The 18,562-nt window shown below is 40.9% G+C and overlaps 1 protein-coding gene across 1 annotated transcript in view; it reads left to right on the top strand.

Moving 5' to 3' along the window:
- Window positions 1–18,562, top strand: part of LRRC6 (leucine rich repeat containing 6) — a 111,345-nt gene that overhangs the window by 84,655 nt on the left and 8,128 nt on the right. Inside the window, exon 11 of the mRNA XM_008061951.2 lies at window positions 12,442–12,527. Coding sequence (XP_008060142.1) covers window positions 12,442–12,527 — 86 coding nt within the window. The remainder of the gene's footprint in view (window positions 1–12,441; window positions 12,528–18,562) is intronic.

Raw genomic sequence — 18,562 nt, 5'->3', positions numbered from 1 at the left:
GAAAATCATCTTCACCATTGAAAAGCTGCAAACAGCTCTCCCTAAGTATATACTAATTCTATAAATATTCTTTTAAATCTTATAAAGAAGCTTGTACCGTATAAAAGGCTCCCAAATGTGACCTGAATTTGAATTATATCTAATACCTAGGCCGAAACTGCAGTTTATGGGAAACAGGAACAATGGGTTTCTAGAGTCAGCTATGCCTGTCACAGTCACAGAGTCTTCAGCTTAGGCCAGCAGAGTTCCTTTAGGTTGTTCTTGTGCTGCATGGCAAAAGGGGGAGGAAAATGGGGTCTACGGCTCTCGAACACGTCCTAGCGGTCTCGAGGTCCACGGCCCTCCCTGATCCCTAACGCTCAGTGGGCCTCCGTGGCCGGCTCCCAACAATTGTAGAGATGAGGTTTTGCCAATTTGCCCGAGCTGGTCTCGAACCCACAGGTTCTGGCAATCCACTCCCAAAGTGCAGGGATTACAGGCTGAGCCACCTAGCCTGGTCTAAATGAATAATTGTTGAAGGCTTCCTGCCCTCATGGAATTTATATTTTAGTGGAGTAAAACAGAAAATAAATAAACAAGTTAATCTACAATTTTTCAAGTGCTGATATGTCCCAATGCTAGAAAAAGACCAAAGAAGAGAAAGACCAAAGAGATACTATTATGTATAAATTCATAAAAGTGTCTCATAAAACTATTAAAACCCTAATAGAAAAGAGGGAAATTACAGCTACAAAAGAAACACAAAACATGTGAGAAGTATCCACTATTGGTTTTTTTCTTTGTTTGTTTGTTTTTGAGTTGAAGTATCACTCTGTCACCCAAACTGGAGTGCAGTGGCATGCTCCCAGCCACCACAGCCTCAACCTGCTGGGCTCCGGTGATCCTTCTGCTTCGACCTTCCAAGTAGCTGGAACTATAGGTGCATGCTACCACACCTGGCTCATTTTTGATTTATTGTAGAGAGGAGGTCTCACCAAGTTGCCCAGGCCAGTCTTCAAACCCGCGGGCTCAGGCAATCCACTCACCTCAGCCTCCCAAAGCACGGGATTACAAATTGAGCCACTGAGCCCAGCTCACTATTTGTTATAATAAATTAATATATGAATTAATCTGATTAACAAGCATTTGAAAACTTTTTAAACTGCTTCTCATTTACTTTCAAATCACGAATATGTGTTTATGTGACAAAAGTCAAATGTATTAAGTAGCTTACAGTGCAAAGCAAACCTCCTTTCATCCCTCTTCCTAAACCATTTAGATCCTTTTCCTGGAAACAGTCACTGCTGCCACATCCCTATCAAAAATTGTTTTAAAGATTCTATACTAATGAGGGTTCAATGAAAGAGCACTCTAGTGGAAATAGGAAATGATTTAATCTTTTTGGAAATAAAATGGTCTACATATATCAAGCCTTAAAATGTACATTGATTTATTAATTCTAATTTTAGACTCTATTCTATTAATAACAAAATAGTTGGATATATGCTAGAAATTTATGGACATAGGTAGACTGTGGTATAATGATAAGAAATCGAAAACAATCTAAATATCCCAAACCAGTCCATTAAATGGAGTATCTCATAAAATGGAATATCATGCAATTATCTCTCATCTATAGCTCAAAGTACATAATTCTGAGTGGTAATGTAAAATATTCCTTCAGTGCAGAGACCACATTTTTCTGGCTCCCCATAGCATCCCAGCTCTTAGAACAACTTCAGGGACACTGTAAATGTGAGCTGTAGAGATAAAATGCATCCAGAGATGCCTGGAAGTTGCGGGGTCAGCCAGGACCTCCCTGATCCTAAGAATCCCCTGGAGGGAGCTTGTTAAATGTAGATCCCAGACCACTCTCTGCAGATTCTAATTAGAAGGTGTGAGTATTTGTCTGTTCACAAGCACTCCAAGGGTTGAGAAGCACAACCAAAATCAGACACGATCTAGCCAAAAAAAAAATCAGGAAATACTTGAGTATTGAAACATACACAGTACAGGATTTAAAAAGGATTGTACTGCACAGAAGTAATTCAGAAAACACATTATGCACATAACAGAAGATCTGAGAAGTCAAAGAAGGGAAACAATTCAGGAGGCCACACCTCTCCTGAGACAGAGGGAGGGCACGGTGTTGGCAGGGAACCAGACACCAGGGTCACCTGGAAGAAACCAGAACCATGGGCATCCTCTTGGGCTGGGTCTGGAGCCATGGGGTCAATGCCACCACTGCTGGAGAAGTTGCTCAAGCAGACACAGCTTGTGGGAGAAGCATCCAGAGACCTCAGCCTCCCTCGGGGGCTCCCTGGTGTCCAGGCCCAGCTGGAAGCCAGGTGACATGAGACACTGGGTAGTGAAGCCTACAGGTGATATACGGAGGAAAGCAAAACAGGGCATGAAATGGATGTGGCAGCAGACGGACAAGTACCTGTGCCTGTGTTAAGATGCCATGTCACACCCTCATGAAAGTACTGCAGAAGTCTGAACTGAGAGTGGAAAAGTCAATTATTAAAGCGAAAGACTTTTTTTTTGTTTTTGAGACAGGGTTTCTCTGTCATATGGGCTGGAATGGAATGCAGTGAGTGGCACAACCATAGCTCACTATAACTTCAAACTCCTGGGATCAAGGAATTCTCTCACCTTAATCTCATAAGTAGCTGGGACCACAGTCATGTTCCACCACCACACCCAGTTTTTTTTGTTTTTTTTTTTAATATTTTTGTAGAGATGGGGGTCTCATTATGTTGTCCAGGCTGGTCTTAAACTCTTGGTCTCAAGTGATCTTCCTCCCTAAGCCTCCCAAAGTTCCAGGATTATTGGATTATACACCTATAATTGTTTTTGATTTCTTATCATTATACTGCAATGTCTGCCTATGTCCTATATTTTAAGGAAAATATCCATTTAATTTTCATGATCCTCCACTCTGGGGTAATTGTGAATAATGGATTGTATTGCATGCACATTATCCTTTTTGAGAGAATGTATAAGGGTATATAAGGGCTAAAAAATTTTGAATGCGGATTCCAAAGCTCACCTCCTGTGGTATGAAGCTCATCTAGAGAAATGTGTACATTTCAGTAGTCTGTAGGCAAACCGAAGCCCAACAGAACCATGTAATTAGCTAACAATGCAAATGTGAGGATTCTTAGAATCAATTTGATGGTCACTAAGCACATTTAGATAGCTTCCCGAAAGGATTGTGTGTCATATTATTTTCAGTGGGGTTAGATGGAGAAACAGAAACTTGAATAAACTGTCGAAAAAGAAATAAAAGTATATTTTTATCTAGTTAGGAAAGAGACACTGTTGTCAAAAGCTATCACTCCATTTGGCTTGGTATTTTTTTGTTGACATTACCCACCTTGTCTAAGAGAAATAAGGAAGTGCGTATAAAATATTACTCCTGAGCCAAGGTAAGTAATTATATTACTTAGAGAAAACAAACAAACAAAAAAAACTGGAAAGCTCCCATCACCTTCCGTGCAAGGTCCAAGCACCTTGAAATAAATTCCCCCAGATCCAACTTTGTACAGTTCTTCACCTTTCTTCCAACTACAATCTGCCTAATATTCTGTGTTTATTTAAGTGGTCCTTTGCTTTCCTGTCTTTGCTCATGTTTTTGTTTCTCTCTCAGGAATGTTTGTGATCCCCTGCCTGCCCTCCATCCTCTGGAAAATTCCTACTTACTCTTTAAAATTCACATCAACCCTCACATCCTCCAGTAAGCTATCTTTGATTCCTGCATCCTGTCCCACCCGCTAGCCCTCCCATGGGTTTCCATAGTAGTCTACACGTCTATTAATTGCCCTTGTTTCTTTTCTTTTTCTTTTTTTTCTTTTTTTAGTTGGAGTCTCACTCTGTTGCCCAGACTGGAGCGCAGTGGCACGCTCCAGCCACCGCAACCTCGACCTGCTGGGCTCCGGTGATCCTTCCACCTCAGCCTTCCAAGTAGCCAGAACTACAGGCACAGACTACCACACCTAGCTAATTTTTGATGTATTGTAAAGAAGAGGTCTTGCCAAGTTGCTCGGGTGGATCTCGAACCTGCGGGCTCAGGCAATCCATTCGCCTTGGCCTCCCAAAATGCTGGGATTACAGGCTGAGCCACTGAGTCCGGCTGATTGCCCTTGGTTTTTTTTTTTTTTTTTTTTAACTGTTTATTTATCTTTCTCTCTGTAGCCAAGCCTGGAGTGCAGTGACCTGATTGTAAATCATTACAGTCTCAACTCCTGGGCTCAAGCCATGTTCCCCCTTCAGCCTCCTGAGTAGAGGGATGATTTTTAATCTATCATTCCATATCTGCTACTTAATAGATACTTGGCACATAATGGATGCTCAGTAAATATTTCTTTGAACAAATTTAATGGAGGTAATAGTTGAAACAGAGAGAAAGTGAAACTTTCTGGAGAAAGAAACACTTGTGATTTTCATGGATACTGCTATTTAAGAAGCCAGGCTAAACTTACAGGAAAAAGTTAAACGTTTATTGTTTTATATTTCCTTTCTCAACAAATATCTCTGATTATGTTCTATTTTCTTGGTCCATTTACTCTTAATTAACAAGTACCAAGCCTTCATTTGAAATGGAGTGAGTTTTTATTTGTCTCTTCTTATTCAAAGTCATATAAATATTAAATTGACCTAGAAGAAATCACTGTTTAATGGGTCAAAAATATTCAGATTTTGGAAATTTTAATGGTTCAACCCAAAGTATAAGGATTAAGAGGCTAAGTGGCTTGAATCAGTTCACTGTACTTTTCACAGTAACTTTTATAGTTGGCAAAGTAGCCACATACATTTTGTAAAAATAAATGTAGATCATCTCAGTGTAGGACGTTCCTTCATCTTCAGTGATACCCCGGCCCAGGAGACTATTTAAGCAAAGGCTGGAAAGTCATCTACCAGAAAACTTTAGAAGTGACTTTTGTGTTCTATAGAAAAATGAACTCTCTTTCTATCTTCGTGTTCACTCCCAACTTTCAATAGCATGACTCTGAGAGTTAAAATAATGTAACATCATTAAAATGTTAATTTGTACCTTTTTGCTTATCCCACAATTGAATTTTCAAGTAGTTGATTACATTTTTCTCTGTGAGTTCAGGAAACCACTAGTCTCACATTATCTAATTTGTTAAATATATGTTGGCCCTTACAACTTTTCCATTAGTCATTTCTAAACACACTTAGTAAAAATGAATAAGGTGATGTATGATGTTACACCCAGGACTGCAGATTCAGTGGAAAACCAAAGGGCAGAATTCCAGAACCTGGGAACTGTGAACCCAGCTGTCTGCTTGGGCAAGTTAGATCTTACCAGAATAGCTTTCCCTGCTGCTAGTATGAATGTTGGTGTTAAGATGCATTTCAGTGTCAAGATGAATGTCGGTGTTCATATTGTTCTTACTGCTGATTCCTTAATTCCTTCTAACTTTTAAACTTAAACGAGTCTTTGAAACTAAGTGAGCCGAAAATACCTTTTCAAAATAAGAAACACATTTAGATTCTGGTGCACAGCAAATTCCCTGTGAAGAAAAGTCCCAAATTTGTGACTCTATTTGCATTTCCATAAACATAGAGTCTTTGTCTGTGCTTATTATATGACAAATAACAGTGTTAGAAACAGGGCGTTTTAAGACTCTAATTACGCATGTGTTCCCATTCTTGTTGGTGTATGTATTGCAATGTGAAGCAACACAAAACTTGTACTTTGGGTTCAAGAGCTTGTTTTTTGTTGTTGTTGTTGTTGTTGTTTTTGAGTTGGAGTCTCACTCTGTTGCCCAGACTGGAGGGCAGTGGCATGCTCCCGGCCACCGCAGCCTTGACCTGCTGGGCTCTGGCGATCCTCCCGCCTCAGCCTTCCAAGTAGCTGGAACTACAGGCTTGTGCTACCACACCCGGCTAATTTTTTGATTTATTGTGGAGATGAGGTCTCACCAAGTTGCCCAGGCGGGTCTTGAACCCACAGGCTCAGGCAATTCACTCACCTCGGCCTCCCAAGGCGCAGGATTACAGGCGGAGCCACCAAGCCCGGCAAGAGCTTGTTTTAAAGCTGATATTTTAATGAGTTTTAACTGGCATTGACCTACTTTAATGTAATTAAAAATATTTTTTAAAAATGTTTTAAAAGGTGCTAAGGTGCCACAGCCCCTTGGGCAAAGGTTCAGAGATGGAGACACAGAGACAGGCATGCAAAATATGTAAGGAAAATTGCCCTGGGGTCCACACCTGGGAAGGGGAGAAGAAGCCAAGAATGGGAAAGGGAGAAGCTGAGTTGCAATGCAGGCCCATCAAATATCTCAGCCAGTGCCTCAGTGAGCTGTGGGGCTGGCATGTGTCTTTAGAGTTGACTGAACCTAACTCTGGGGAGCATCCTTTAGATCCACACCGATCAGCAAGATAGGATTTTAGGCTCTCAGGTTCTCATACTCACAACAGAGTTCCGGGTTCTCAGACTGAGGTCTGAAAATTAAGTTCATGGACTCACTGTGTGCTTATGCTGGCAGCACTGTACAAACAACTTAGGAAGGTTTCATCATCTTGGTATATCAGTGTCTCACAGCTGTGATCGAGGTAGATGTGTGGCGGTGTCTTGCTGAGTGGTCTTCATTATTGTTGCATGTTTTTGTGTGCCATCACAAGAATGTCAGAGCTTGAATTAGAGCAACAAACACACATTAAATTTTTTATTAAAATTGACAAGAGTGGAAGTGAAATCAAGGACACGTTAGTCCAAGTTTTTGGGGATAAAGCCATGAAGAAAGCAGAAGTGTTACAAATGGATTAAATGTTTTTCTGAGGGAAGAGAAAGTGTCACTGACGAAGAGAGATCAGGATGGCCAGTAATAAGCAGAACTGACAAAAACATTGCAAACATTTTTCAAAGTGTGTGTCAGAAATCATCAACTGACTCTGAGAAGCATAACAGACCAAATAAACACCGATACAGAGAGAGTTAGGAAAATCTTAACTGAGATTCTCGGCATGAGAAAGGTGTGTGCAAAAATGGCCCCGAGCTCTTGCATCATGACAACGCACCAGCTTACACAACACTATCTGTGAGGGAACTTTTAGCCAATAAACAACTATTTTGGAATGATATGACCCCCAGTGACTTTTTCCTCTACCCAAGGATAAAGGAAATATTGAAAGGAAGACATTTTGATGACATTCAGGACATCAAGGGTAATATGACAACAGCTCTCCTGGCCATTCCAGAAAAAGAGTTCCAAAATTGCTTTGGCAGGTGGAATAGATGCTGGCATCAGTGCATAGCTTCCCAAGGGGAGTACTTCGAAGGTGACTGTAGCACTTTTTCTATGGTGGGTTCCTGAACTTAATTGTCAGACCTCATATGCCAAGGAATGAACAGAAAATTCCAGAATTGAAAAAACCATGTGGTCTGAAACCACAGATGAACTAGGGTCACTGGTATAGATGATGTCCTTCACACCTGAAGAAGAATCCAGGTATCCCACTGCTGACCAACACAGATGGGTTAGGGACTGACTCTAGTCATGTTCTTATCTATGGTGAGACAGAAATGAAAATTAATTAAAATTCAGTACAATTAAAACTTTAGTTTTCAGTTGCATTAACCACATTTCAAATTCTCAGTAGCCACATATGGCTGGTGGCTATTGTTTTGGATAGCATAGAACATTTCTATCAGAAATATTGGGATACTTGGAAATGTAGGATAAAATAGAATTTCAGAAAATTTTGTTGGATAGCACTACTCCACATACTACACAGTCATGTCTCTCAGAGGTTTTGCTGCCTTTCTGAGACATTGCCAGGAGGAGGTGCTAGTTCTCATTACCCTAACACCGCAGCTTCTCTCTCCTCCCCTAAAACTGAAGGGAAACTCTTTTTTAGGCTCTCTTCTGAATTCTGTTTTTTTTTAAAGTTACAATTGACATTAATCTGACTTAGTAAGCTATAACTGGAAGCAATAGCAGTTTGAAAAGTGTTCATGCTTCCTTAAGGGTAGGCAAGAATATGATGAAATATTTGTATTCATCTCACTAGTCCAGTTAAAGAAAGAAAACCAGTTGTTTTTATATGAAAACAGTGTGAAGATTCATCCTTTGCCACATTAATGTCCACAAATATGACAATATTGGCCAGTAAATAATTAATGGAAAACAATAGAATTATCATATTAAGTATATTTTAAAACATAGCAAATAAAATATTTTAGCCTATCCAAAACAAATCATGTTTGATAATAAAAACCTATTCCATCTGGCGACCCTTTTCAAGTCACCATCTTTAGTTATTCAATGAACATTGCCTTGTAGGCCACAAATCGAGTCTCAATAAATTCAAAAAAATTGAAGTCATGTCAAGTACCATCTCAGACCACAGTGGAATAACACTAGAAATTAACTCCAAGAAGAATTTACAAAACCAAACAAAGATATGGAAATTAAATAATTTATTCCTGAATGATCCTTGGGTCAACAATAAAATAAAGATTGAAATTAAAAAAATTCGTTGAAATGAATGACAGCAGTGAAATAAGTTATGAAAACCTCTGGAACACAGCCAAAGCTGTGCTCAGGGAAAAATTTATAGTGCTTGAGGCCTACATTAATATGACTGAAAGATCACATATTGACAACCTAACATCATGCCTCAAGGAACTAGAAAAGCATGAAAAAACCAAAATCAAAGCTAGCAGAAGAAAAGAAGTAATGAAGATCTGAGCAGAACTAAGTGAAATTGGAATTAAAAAAACATACAAAGAATTGATCAATGAAACAAAAAGTTGATTCTTTTAAAAGATAAACAAAATTGATAGACCACTAGTTAGATTAATTAAGAAGCAGAGAGAAGACTCAAATTAGCTCAATCCAAAATGAAAAAGGAAACATTACAACTGATATGAAGGAAATGCAAAAGTTCATCCACGACTATTATGAACCCTCTATGCAAACAAACTTGACAATGTAGAGGAAGTGGATCAATTCTTGGAAACGTACAACCCCCCAACCTTGAATCAGGAAGAAATAGAGACTCTGAACAGACCAATAACAAGTAGCAAGATTGAAACAGTAATTAAAAGTCTCCCAACAATAAAAGTCCAGGACCTGATAGATTCACAGCTGAAATCTACCAGACTTTCAAAGAAGGACAGGTACCGGTTTTACTGAAACTATTCCACAAGACTGAAGATGAGGGAGTCCTCCCTCACTCATTCTTTGAGACCAGTATCACTTTGATACCAAAGCCAGGAAATGACATAATGGAAAAAGAAAACCGTAGCCAATATCCTTTATAAACACAGAAGCAAAAATCCTCAATGAAATATCAGCAAACTGAATTCAACAGCACATTAAAAAAAAAAATACACCACGACCAAGTGGATTTTATCTCAGGGATGCAAGGGTGGTTCAACATATGTAACTCAATAATAAATGTGATCCACTACATAAACAGAATTAAAAACAAAAATCATATGATCATTTCAATAGACGCAAAAAAAGAATTTGATAAAATCCAGCATCCCTTCATGATAGAAACCCTCAGCAAAATAGGCATGGAGTAAACATTCCTCAATATAATAAAAGCTATATATGACAAACCCACAGCCGATGTCATCTTGAATGAAGAAAAGTTGAAGGTATTCCCCTCAGAACTGGAATAAGGCAAGGGTGCCCACTTTAGCCACCACTGTTCAACATAGTACTGGAAGTCCTAGCCAGAGCAATCAGGCAAGAAAAAGAAACAAAGGGTATCTAAATTGGAAAAGAAGAAATAACACTATCTCTATAGGCTGATGATATAATCTTATACCTAGAGTACCCTAAAGACTCCTTCAAAAGTCCCCTAGACTTGATAAATAAATTTGGTAAAGTATCAGTACATAAAATCAACACACACAAATCGATAGCACTGCTATACATCAATAGGGACCAAACTGAGAATCAAATCAAGAACTCAGTTCCATGTATAATAGCAGCCCCAAAGCTAAAATAGCTAAGAATATATTTTACCAAGGAGGTGAAAGAGGTCTACAAGGAAAACTACAAAACTCGGATGAAAGAAATTGCAGAAGACATAGGGAAACCTCCCATGCTCGTGGATTGGAAGAATCAACATTATTAAAAGGACCATATTACCCAAAGTAATCTACAGATTCAATGCAATCCCTACCAAACTACTAACGTCATTTTTCACAGAATTAGAAAAAAAAATCCTAAAATTCATATGCAATAAAAAAAGAGCTAGAAGAGCCAAAGCAATCCTAAGTAAAAAACAAAGCTGGAAGCATCCCATTACCTGACTTCAAATTATACTACAGGGCTGTAGTAACTGAAACAGCATGATGCTGGTACAAGAGCAGAACAGAACAGAATAGAGAATCCAGAAATAAACCCAAATACCTACAACCAACTGATCTTTGACAAAGCAGACAAAAACATGCACTGGGGAAGGGACACCCTATTCAACACATGGTGCTGGGAAAATTGAATAGCTACATGCAGAAAAAATGTAACCCAATCCCTATATCTCCCCATATACAAAAATTAACTCAAGATGGATTAAAGACTTAAATGTCAGCCCTGAAACCATAAAAAATCCTAGAAGAAAACCTAAGAAAAACTCTTAAGGACATTTATGGCTAAAACCTCAAAAGCAAATGCAACTAAAACAAAAAAATGCATAAATGGACCTTGATTAAACTGAAAACTTCTGCATAGTAAAAGAAATAATCAACAGAACAAACAGGCAACCTACAGAATGGGAGAAGATATTCACATACTATCCATTTACCAAAGGACTAATACACAGAATCTACAAAGAGCTCAAACAAATCAGCAAGGAGAAAGCAAATAATCCCATTGAAAAGCAGGCAAACGACATGAATAGACCCCTACAGTCTGGTGTTAAAGGTTACCAGTAAAGCAGATCTTTCTGTCTGCATTGCACATAGGGCCTCCCATGAGGTTTATGGGAAGAGAAAGATACATCTCTTATGCAAATGTGCTGTGAGAGAGAGCACCACTAAATCATACATATACGCACATGTTGCATGTTGATAAAATACAGAAAACTGTACAACCGCACTATGTAAAAAACTGGTCTTGTACCACCACATGATGGGCACATAGAAGAGAGACTGCCATCCAGCAGTCCCCAAGTCGATGCTGCAGTCAGACTAGTATTCATTCCTTCATTGGTTCATCCATCATTTATTTATTGAGGAATACACATGACCAACAGTGGGCTAAGCCTTTGGGGTTCTGGCCAGTGGAGCATACGACCAGGAATCCTTGTCAAATGGGCAACAATTACCCACATGATCATCGTATTAGGTGCCCAGTCTTCCATTTCTAGTGAAGCCTGGATTGGAGAATAGGGCTGAGAGTTGAGGCTGAACTAGTGTTCCAGACTCTCTTTCCAAATAGAGACTGTGGGGTCAGCATATTCGCTTGAGCCAGCAGAGGGGAGCTAGGTGATAAAAGACCCTCAAACTCCAAGCCTAGTCTTTCTTCCTAGTCAGTTGCATGGACATGGATCCCAGCTGTGTGACACACCAAGTCTCAGGCAGAGCAGAAAAAGGGTTGCAAATGACTCCCCACCCTTTAGAGCAGTGACCCTGCCCAACAGGGAGATGCAGCAGTGGATGTGTCACCTCCCTGCCACAGAGAAGGACCTGATGAGGTCACTGGACCCAGGCAGCACGAGGAGAGGTTTCCATTTTTTTTTTTAATCTTTCCCTATGAACAATCCCTGTCTCATAGAAGTGTTGGAGGGACGGGGGGAGAGTAAATAAAATATGTAAAATACAGGTTAAGATAGGCAGGTCCTCTTCTCCCTCCACTCTGATACCTTAGGAGCTTTTTGAGGGGAGGTGCTAGATTTGAATAATCATTGCAGTATGTTTGTTAAATGGCATCAGTTTTATCTACTGAGAACTCGGCATGCTTAGCACTGAGCTTATTAAGTTTAAAAAAGCAATAGAACTACAGAATGCTTCAGACCAAGAAGGGACCTTTGAGGTAATAAGCTGATTCCTTCATTTTACAGAGGAAGAAACCCAGACCCAGGGAGCTGGGCAAATGGGAATTCGAGCAGCACATTTCACTGGGCGTGCCTCACATCCATATACCCAATAGCCCCCAAAAGTGTCTGGCATGTTGTTGGCTCTCAGATAATATTTGCTAAATAAATTAATTTACCAAATCCCCGTGCTTGGCCTTTGGCCATCGTGAGCTAGCTTATAAAGATTTTGCAAGACTTTTGTGAACAGATACAGTTGGTGATATAAAATTCTTTACACCACATTAAGGGGCTTAATGTGTGATTCTCTTATGGAATATGCAGAGAAAAAATTTTAAAATGTTTTAGCATCCTTTAAAATATATAATATATATATTTTTAAAGGTACACCAGGGAGTAATGCACCACTTGGTGTGTGTTATATTTTTATTTTAGGTAGAAGAAGTAATCACAGGTGGTCGACGAACATTCAAGTCTATGAAAACTACCTCAGATAGCAGCAGAGAACAAACCAACGCAAGGTACCACCCCCCTCACCCCCTGGTCTGTCCTTAGCTGTATTATGTTGGTCTCTCCATTGTCATATGTTGGTTAGAATACAGCTTCCAAAATTATATGATTATTTAAAGTTTTGAGATGACTCATACCATAAATGTTAACTTTTGTTCCCCAAACCTTAGACTCTTGATTTCTAGGGCTCCTGATTTCTGTAAAAACAAATCCGTGTACATGTAGGTTCCAGTGCCTTGTGATAATTAGATGAAGTCAGGTAATACCAACACTGACTGCCATCATTCACAATGCTTGCTTTGTGTTAGGCACTACCCCATGTGCTCGACTCATATTTGCACTTTTTTTTTTTTCGAGTTGGAATCTCACTCCATTGCTCAGGCTGGAATGCAGTGGCACACTCATGGCCACTTCAGCGTTGACCTGCTGGGTTCAGGCAGTCCTTCCGCCTCAGTCTTCCAAGTAGCCAGAACTACAGGCACGTGCTACCATACCTGGCTAATTTTTTAAAAAATTATTTTAGAGACAAGTTTTCACCATGTTGCCAGGGCTGGTCTTGAACCCACGAGCTCAGGCAACCCTCTCGCCTCGGTCTCCCAAAGTGCTGGGATTACAGGCTTGAGCCACCGCGTCTGACCATATTCCCACTTTTAACCCTTGTTATCTTTATGCTCAGTTTCCAGTTGGGGAAACTGAGGTAGACATAAATTTGGATTGTCCTGAAGGCATGGAGCCATGACACATTGGAATAGCTCTGAGGAGTCCTGTTCGTGCTGTGACTTTCACTGCTTCCTTTAATGACGCACATGCCATTTCGTAAACTCCTCAGGGGTCCAGGATCCCCATCATGTGCCTTCCTGTCAATCTTCCTGTGGTCATTTTCTGGCTTTTGCTGAAATTTCTTTCCCGACAGGACACTTGCCCTCTCAAGAGCATATTCATCCCATCCTCAGTATTCCCCATGGTTAGAAAACCTCCCTCTGATTCCTAAGTGAAAATCCTGGCTGGGCCCCGGGAGCCCCTCAGGACCAAACCCGTCTCCCTTAAGCAGTGACATCCCTTAAAGTATTTTGCACAAAGCTCTCTTCATCCTCCATTCTTCTTTAGAATGAGATCCGAGTTATTTCGGCTGACCTTCTGCTTCTCCTGATTTCTAGACTCTTTCCATCCAGATGGTAAAATCTATTTTGAACTAAGGCAAACTATCTTTGTGATACAAATGTGTATGCTAGAATTATCACCATAAAAATACCTGAACAAGAGCTATATTTATGTGTTGCATAATAAAGCAGTCAAGCATTGGGATCTTCAGAGACAACTGTTGAAGTTTTGTAGAGGTTTTTAAACATGGGGTTTGTTTGGACAACAGGTAAGGAAGTGAATCCCTCCTGGAAAGTGAGTTGCTGTTTTTAACCTTGGAAATCCGTTCTATTTCCCAGCTTAGTTATTTCCATTGCAGATACAAGATCCGAGGGTATTATGACTATTATGAATATTCACAGTCATAATTAACCCCCAGCAGCATCAACACATGTAAAGAGTCTGAATCTAATTTGTGGGGAATCAGCTTTGGGAAGCCAAATCATTGCAAACAGTTTGGAGCTGGCTCTCAGACCCCAGGAAAACTATCATTACTGTGATTACTCTTGAGAATCCACAATGTCTTAGCACAGTTCTTCACAGCAGTCCCTCCTGTAGTATTCTTGCAAAGCCTTTCCTTTTCATTTTGATGACTGAGAAATGATCGCCCACAACCACACCGGTAGTGTGTCTGTGATGGCTGTTTATTTAATCATTGACAAACTTCATTGTGCTCATGGTCTCAGCCTCTGCCTGGGCAGCCCCATTAACCAAACAGCTGCCTGTTAAAGCTGCACATGGGAACACACGTCAGCAGGGTTGTTGACTTGAGGGAAAGGAACACAGATGCGGTAGCGTGCCGGGAGGGCCGCAAAAGGCCCCTTGACCCTCTCTGTGGCCGAGTGGTCCACTTCTCATGCTGTGAAGATAGTGAGTGGAGGGAGAGTACGTGGGAAGGGATTAGTTCATTAGGACTGGAGGGTGACACTCGGTGGCTGCCTGTCGGCCCAAGACACCATAAGGCGAAGAAAGACACACAACTTCCTCTCGGAGGAAGGGATTTATTGAGTGCTGGCTCTATGCTACACAATGCTATGCACTGTTCATCTTTCTTCTTCAAAAATAACTGCAGGTCAGGCGCAGTGGCTCAGGTCTGTAATCCCAGCACTTTGGGAGGCCGAGGTGAGCGGATTGTTTGAGCTCAGGGGTTCGAGACCAGCCTGGGCAACTGGGTGAGACCTTCTCTCTACAACAGATAAAAAAAAGATATGCTGGGCATGGTAGTGCATGTCTCTAGTTCCAGTTACTTGGAAGGCTGAGGCAGAAGAATTGCCCGAGTCCAGTAGATCGAGGTTGCAGTGGCCATGAGCTTGCCACAGCACTCCAGCCTGGGCAACAGAGTGAGACTCCGATTCAAGAAGAAAAAAAAAAAAAAAAACACTGCAAGATAAATACTGTGATCTGTAATTTACTGAGATCAGGGGCTGTCTTTACCTAACATCGCAAAGCTGATAAGTAGTGAAACTAGGGTTATAAAACTGCGGGCTTGCCATCTTACTCTCTTCACGGTGTCGTTTAATGAACAGGAAATTTGGATTTTAGAATAACCACAATTACTGAATTTTTCTTGGTTAATGCTTTTTTTAAATCTTGTTCTAGAAATTCTATCCTACCCTGAGGTCATAAAGAGAGTACCTTATATTGTAAGGCTTTGTAGTTTTGTTCCTCACATTCACGTATAATTTGATGGAAAATCAAATCCAACAGGAATTGATTTTTGTTTCAGGTTTGATATTTTTTTTCCTGTCTCTGTGTCTCTTATTAAAACACCTTTCCTTCCTGGACTGGTCACCAAGGCCCCTCTGTCATGGATCAGATGCCCATGTCTGGATGGGTTTGTCTCTGGACTCTGTTTTGTTATATTTCCTTAATTTCCATAGATTTATCAGGAGTCTTTATAACTGGTAGATGTCCTCTCACCTTATTCTTCTTAAAGAGTGTCCTCAACCCATTGCACGTCCATATGCCTTTTAGAATCAACTTGGCAACTTTCATGCCTGTGCACATGTGCATGCAAGCACATGCGCGCGCGCACACACACACACACACACACACACACACGGAATTGTATTGGTCATTTAGATTGATTAGGGAGAACAGTCCTTATAGTGTTAGCACTGCTCTTTTTTTTGTCTTATTTGATGTCTCTTTGTAATTTCTTCACCGGCATGCCCGTGTTTTATTAATTTTTAGTGTGTGATAGTTTATGCTGTCTTAAATGTATTATTTTATTTCTTCCTCTGTATATAGATTTGCAATTTACTTTTTGGTGTGCTAAAATACACATCACATCAAACTGACCATTGTAATTAGTTAAAAGTGTGCAATTTAGCAGCATTTAGCATGTTCACGATGTTCGGCACCCATCACCACTAGGTAATTCACTTTTGTGTTTTGTTTTGTACCCGGCAACTTTAGTAGCCTTTCATATTATTTTCTTGATTTATCTGGTGCTCATTTAGATTTTCCGTATATCTGCAAAGGATCTTAGCTCTCTATCCTTCTAATCCTTGTCTCCCTTATTTCTTTTTCATGACTTACTGCATAGGGAAAGTCTCCAGGAGAATGTTGAATAGAGGCGTGATGGCAGGCATCGTTGTCTCATTACCAACCCCAGAGGGAAGCTTTCAGCCTTGTACTGCTAAGTCTGAGGCATATTATTTAAACGCAGTAATTGTAGTGGTTATATTATTCATGCTTTTGTGTTCCAGTAGCCGAAGGTTTTCTGTTTCTATTTCTGTTCTTGTTAATTCTGCTGGCTCCCATGCCAAGTGCTCTCTTTCCTTGAGTGCTTGTTTATTTTTTACTGTGAGCTGCTCTACATACAGCGGTTCTCCAGGTGACCTTGGACCGACCCAGCCCTCCCGCCCCCCAATTCTTGCTTGTAATTCTCAAGAAGAACGGTAAAACATGCTGGGAATACAACATCTTGAGATACACAGGAGCTGACCGGAACAGTCTCGGCTCTGTTCTGCTGCCTCTCTCACCCCAGAAACAGATGTCCCTCAATGCTTTTGCCCACCGATCACATGACCTTGGAGTATAAAACCCAGAGTGGGCGGCTTTCTGGGTTCCCTCAGCTGCAGTGCAAGGGGTCATATGCAGGTGAAACTCCATCTGCTCCAGACAACCTTCCTGAGCCTTGGGGACCAGCTCCCCCTGCACCCTAGGGGTCTATTGTCCTCTGCTACCTACCTATAAGCAATTACCTACTTCATGTAATTTGTGTGGGGGGTGTTCTGTTTTGCTGGGCTCAGAGGGGCTGGTAACCATTGCAGAGTGAGCCTGCTTCACACTCCATTGCCTTGGAAAATAGCCTGGGGCTTCTCAGAGTCCTGGGAAGTAATTGGCCAGGACCCACTGGCACATGCTGCAGGGAGAACACTGCCAGTTTGGAACCACTTTCATCTCATTTCAAGGGTGAGGCTGTTTAACCACCAGCTGTTGTAGCCTTGCTAACTTGTGGTGACAACTCAGTTCTCCTGTGTGCCACTGAGGCAGCTTTCCTACAAGTCCCCTGGGGAGGTGGGCAGTGGGGGCTGCTTCCCATTCACTCTTAGTGCAAGGGAAGCCCTTTGACTCCGTACCCTTCTTATGGTCAGACTGCATGCCTGGCGTGCTCAGGGCCTTGGTCTCTGCTCTCAGACTCTACCAGGCCAGCTAGACCAAAGCCCAACTTCAAGGGCTCAGCAAACGCCCTCGGCGCAAAGGGCTTCAGGGCTCCCTCTCCTTCTGGGTTCCTGCTTTCACTGAATTCTGACCTTGTCTTTCCTTATGATGTTATCAGCTCTTTCATGATCTCAAGAAAATTTTCAGCGGGATGTGGAAGCCTTTGGTCCAAATACGCTAGCTAACCAGAAAACCAGAAAAAAGTTCTTTATGTCCTTTAATAGAAAGGACTCTATGTGTTTTACCCTTAGTAATTGATTTTAGACGTGTTCTTTTATGTTGCTTTCTTCCACAGTGATAAATCTGTTCACTTTGTCTTCCAGCTGCTCTGACTAGACTCCAGAGGTTCTGGTTCTGGTTCTGACAGTCAGGTGATGGGTAAAACCAGTGATGGGCATCTGCCCTCTAGGCCTCTGACATGCAAGGGAGAAAGCCCCTCTCCTGTGTCTGGAGAATTTGTGTGATCTTCCAGTGCCCAGGCTTAGCTGCTCACTGTTTATTACCCCCAGAGACTCGTGAGTGATCATAGTCTTCCACTGCAGATTAGGCCATTCTTTATACCATCTGGAGCAGGTGAGCTGTAGGTAATGGTCTGCTGGCTAAGCTCCTGTATTGCTGAGACCCAGAAGTTACAGCCCAAGAGATATTGCTGAGAAGCAAGATAGGTCATTTTCCCTCAAAGTCAAGGACAACATAATTATAATAGATGAATTTAGATAGTCACTTAAGACACAAATATCACAACCTTTTAAATAAAAACATAGTAATTAAAAAGTAGAGCTTTATTTAATAATGACTGTAGGCCAGGTTCTTGAATGTCCTACATTTGTGTTAGAAGACATTTTCCAAACTAGAAAGTTCCAAGTCAATGTTAGTGACCATTGCCATCATTATTATTTATTATTATACAACTGTACTAAGTGAAAACTCAGTCACAACTCGTCTGGCTTATCTTTAAACTGTGTAAAGAGTCCCATGAGGTTCTGGGGTTTCTGGCAGATGTTGGCATCCCTTTTCCTATGCTTCTATATGGAGGTTACACTTGACCTGACTTGTATCAGTTAGGTTGATTGGCTACAAGTAGTGGAATACCTAAGATGGACTTAAACATTTAGGATGTTTAATTATCCCAAATAACATTTAGTCTGGAAGTGGGAGGTTTTATAGGTGGCTCAGAAGCTTAGCAGTCAAGGTCCAAGTAAGCATCTCTGGGATTTTTTTTTTTTTTTTTTTTTGG

Source organism: Carlito syrichta, unplaced genomic scaffold, assembly GCF_000164805.1.
Source record: "Carlito syrichta isolate Samal-C Ts95f unplaced genomic scaffold, Tarsius_syrichta-2.0.1 Scaffold305643, whole genome shotgun sequence".
Taxonomy (NCBI): Eukaryota; Metazoa; Chordata; class Mammalia; order Primates; family Tarsiidae; genus Carlito; species Carlito syrichta.
This window is presented reverse-complemented; position numbering and strand designations above follow the sequence as displayed.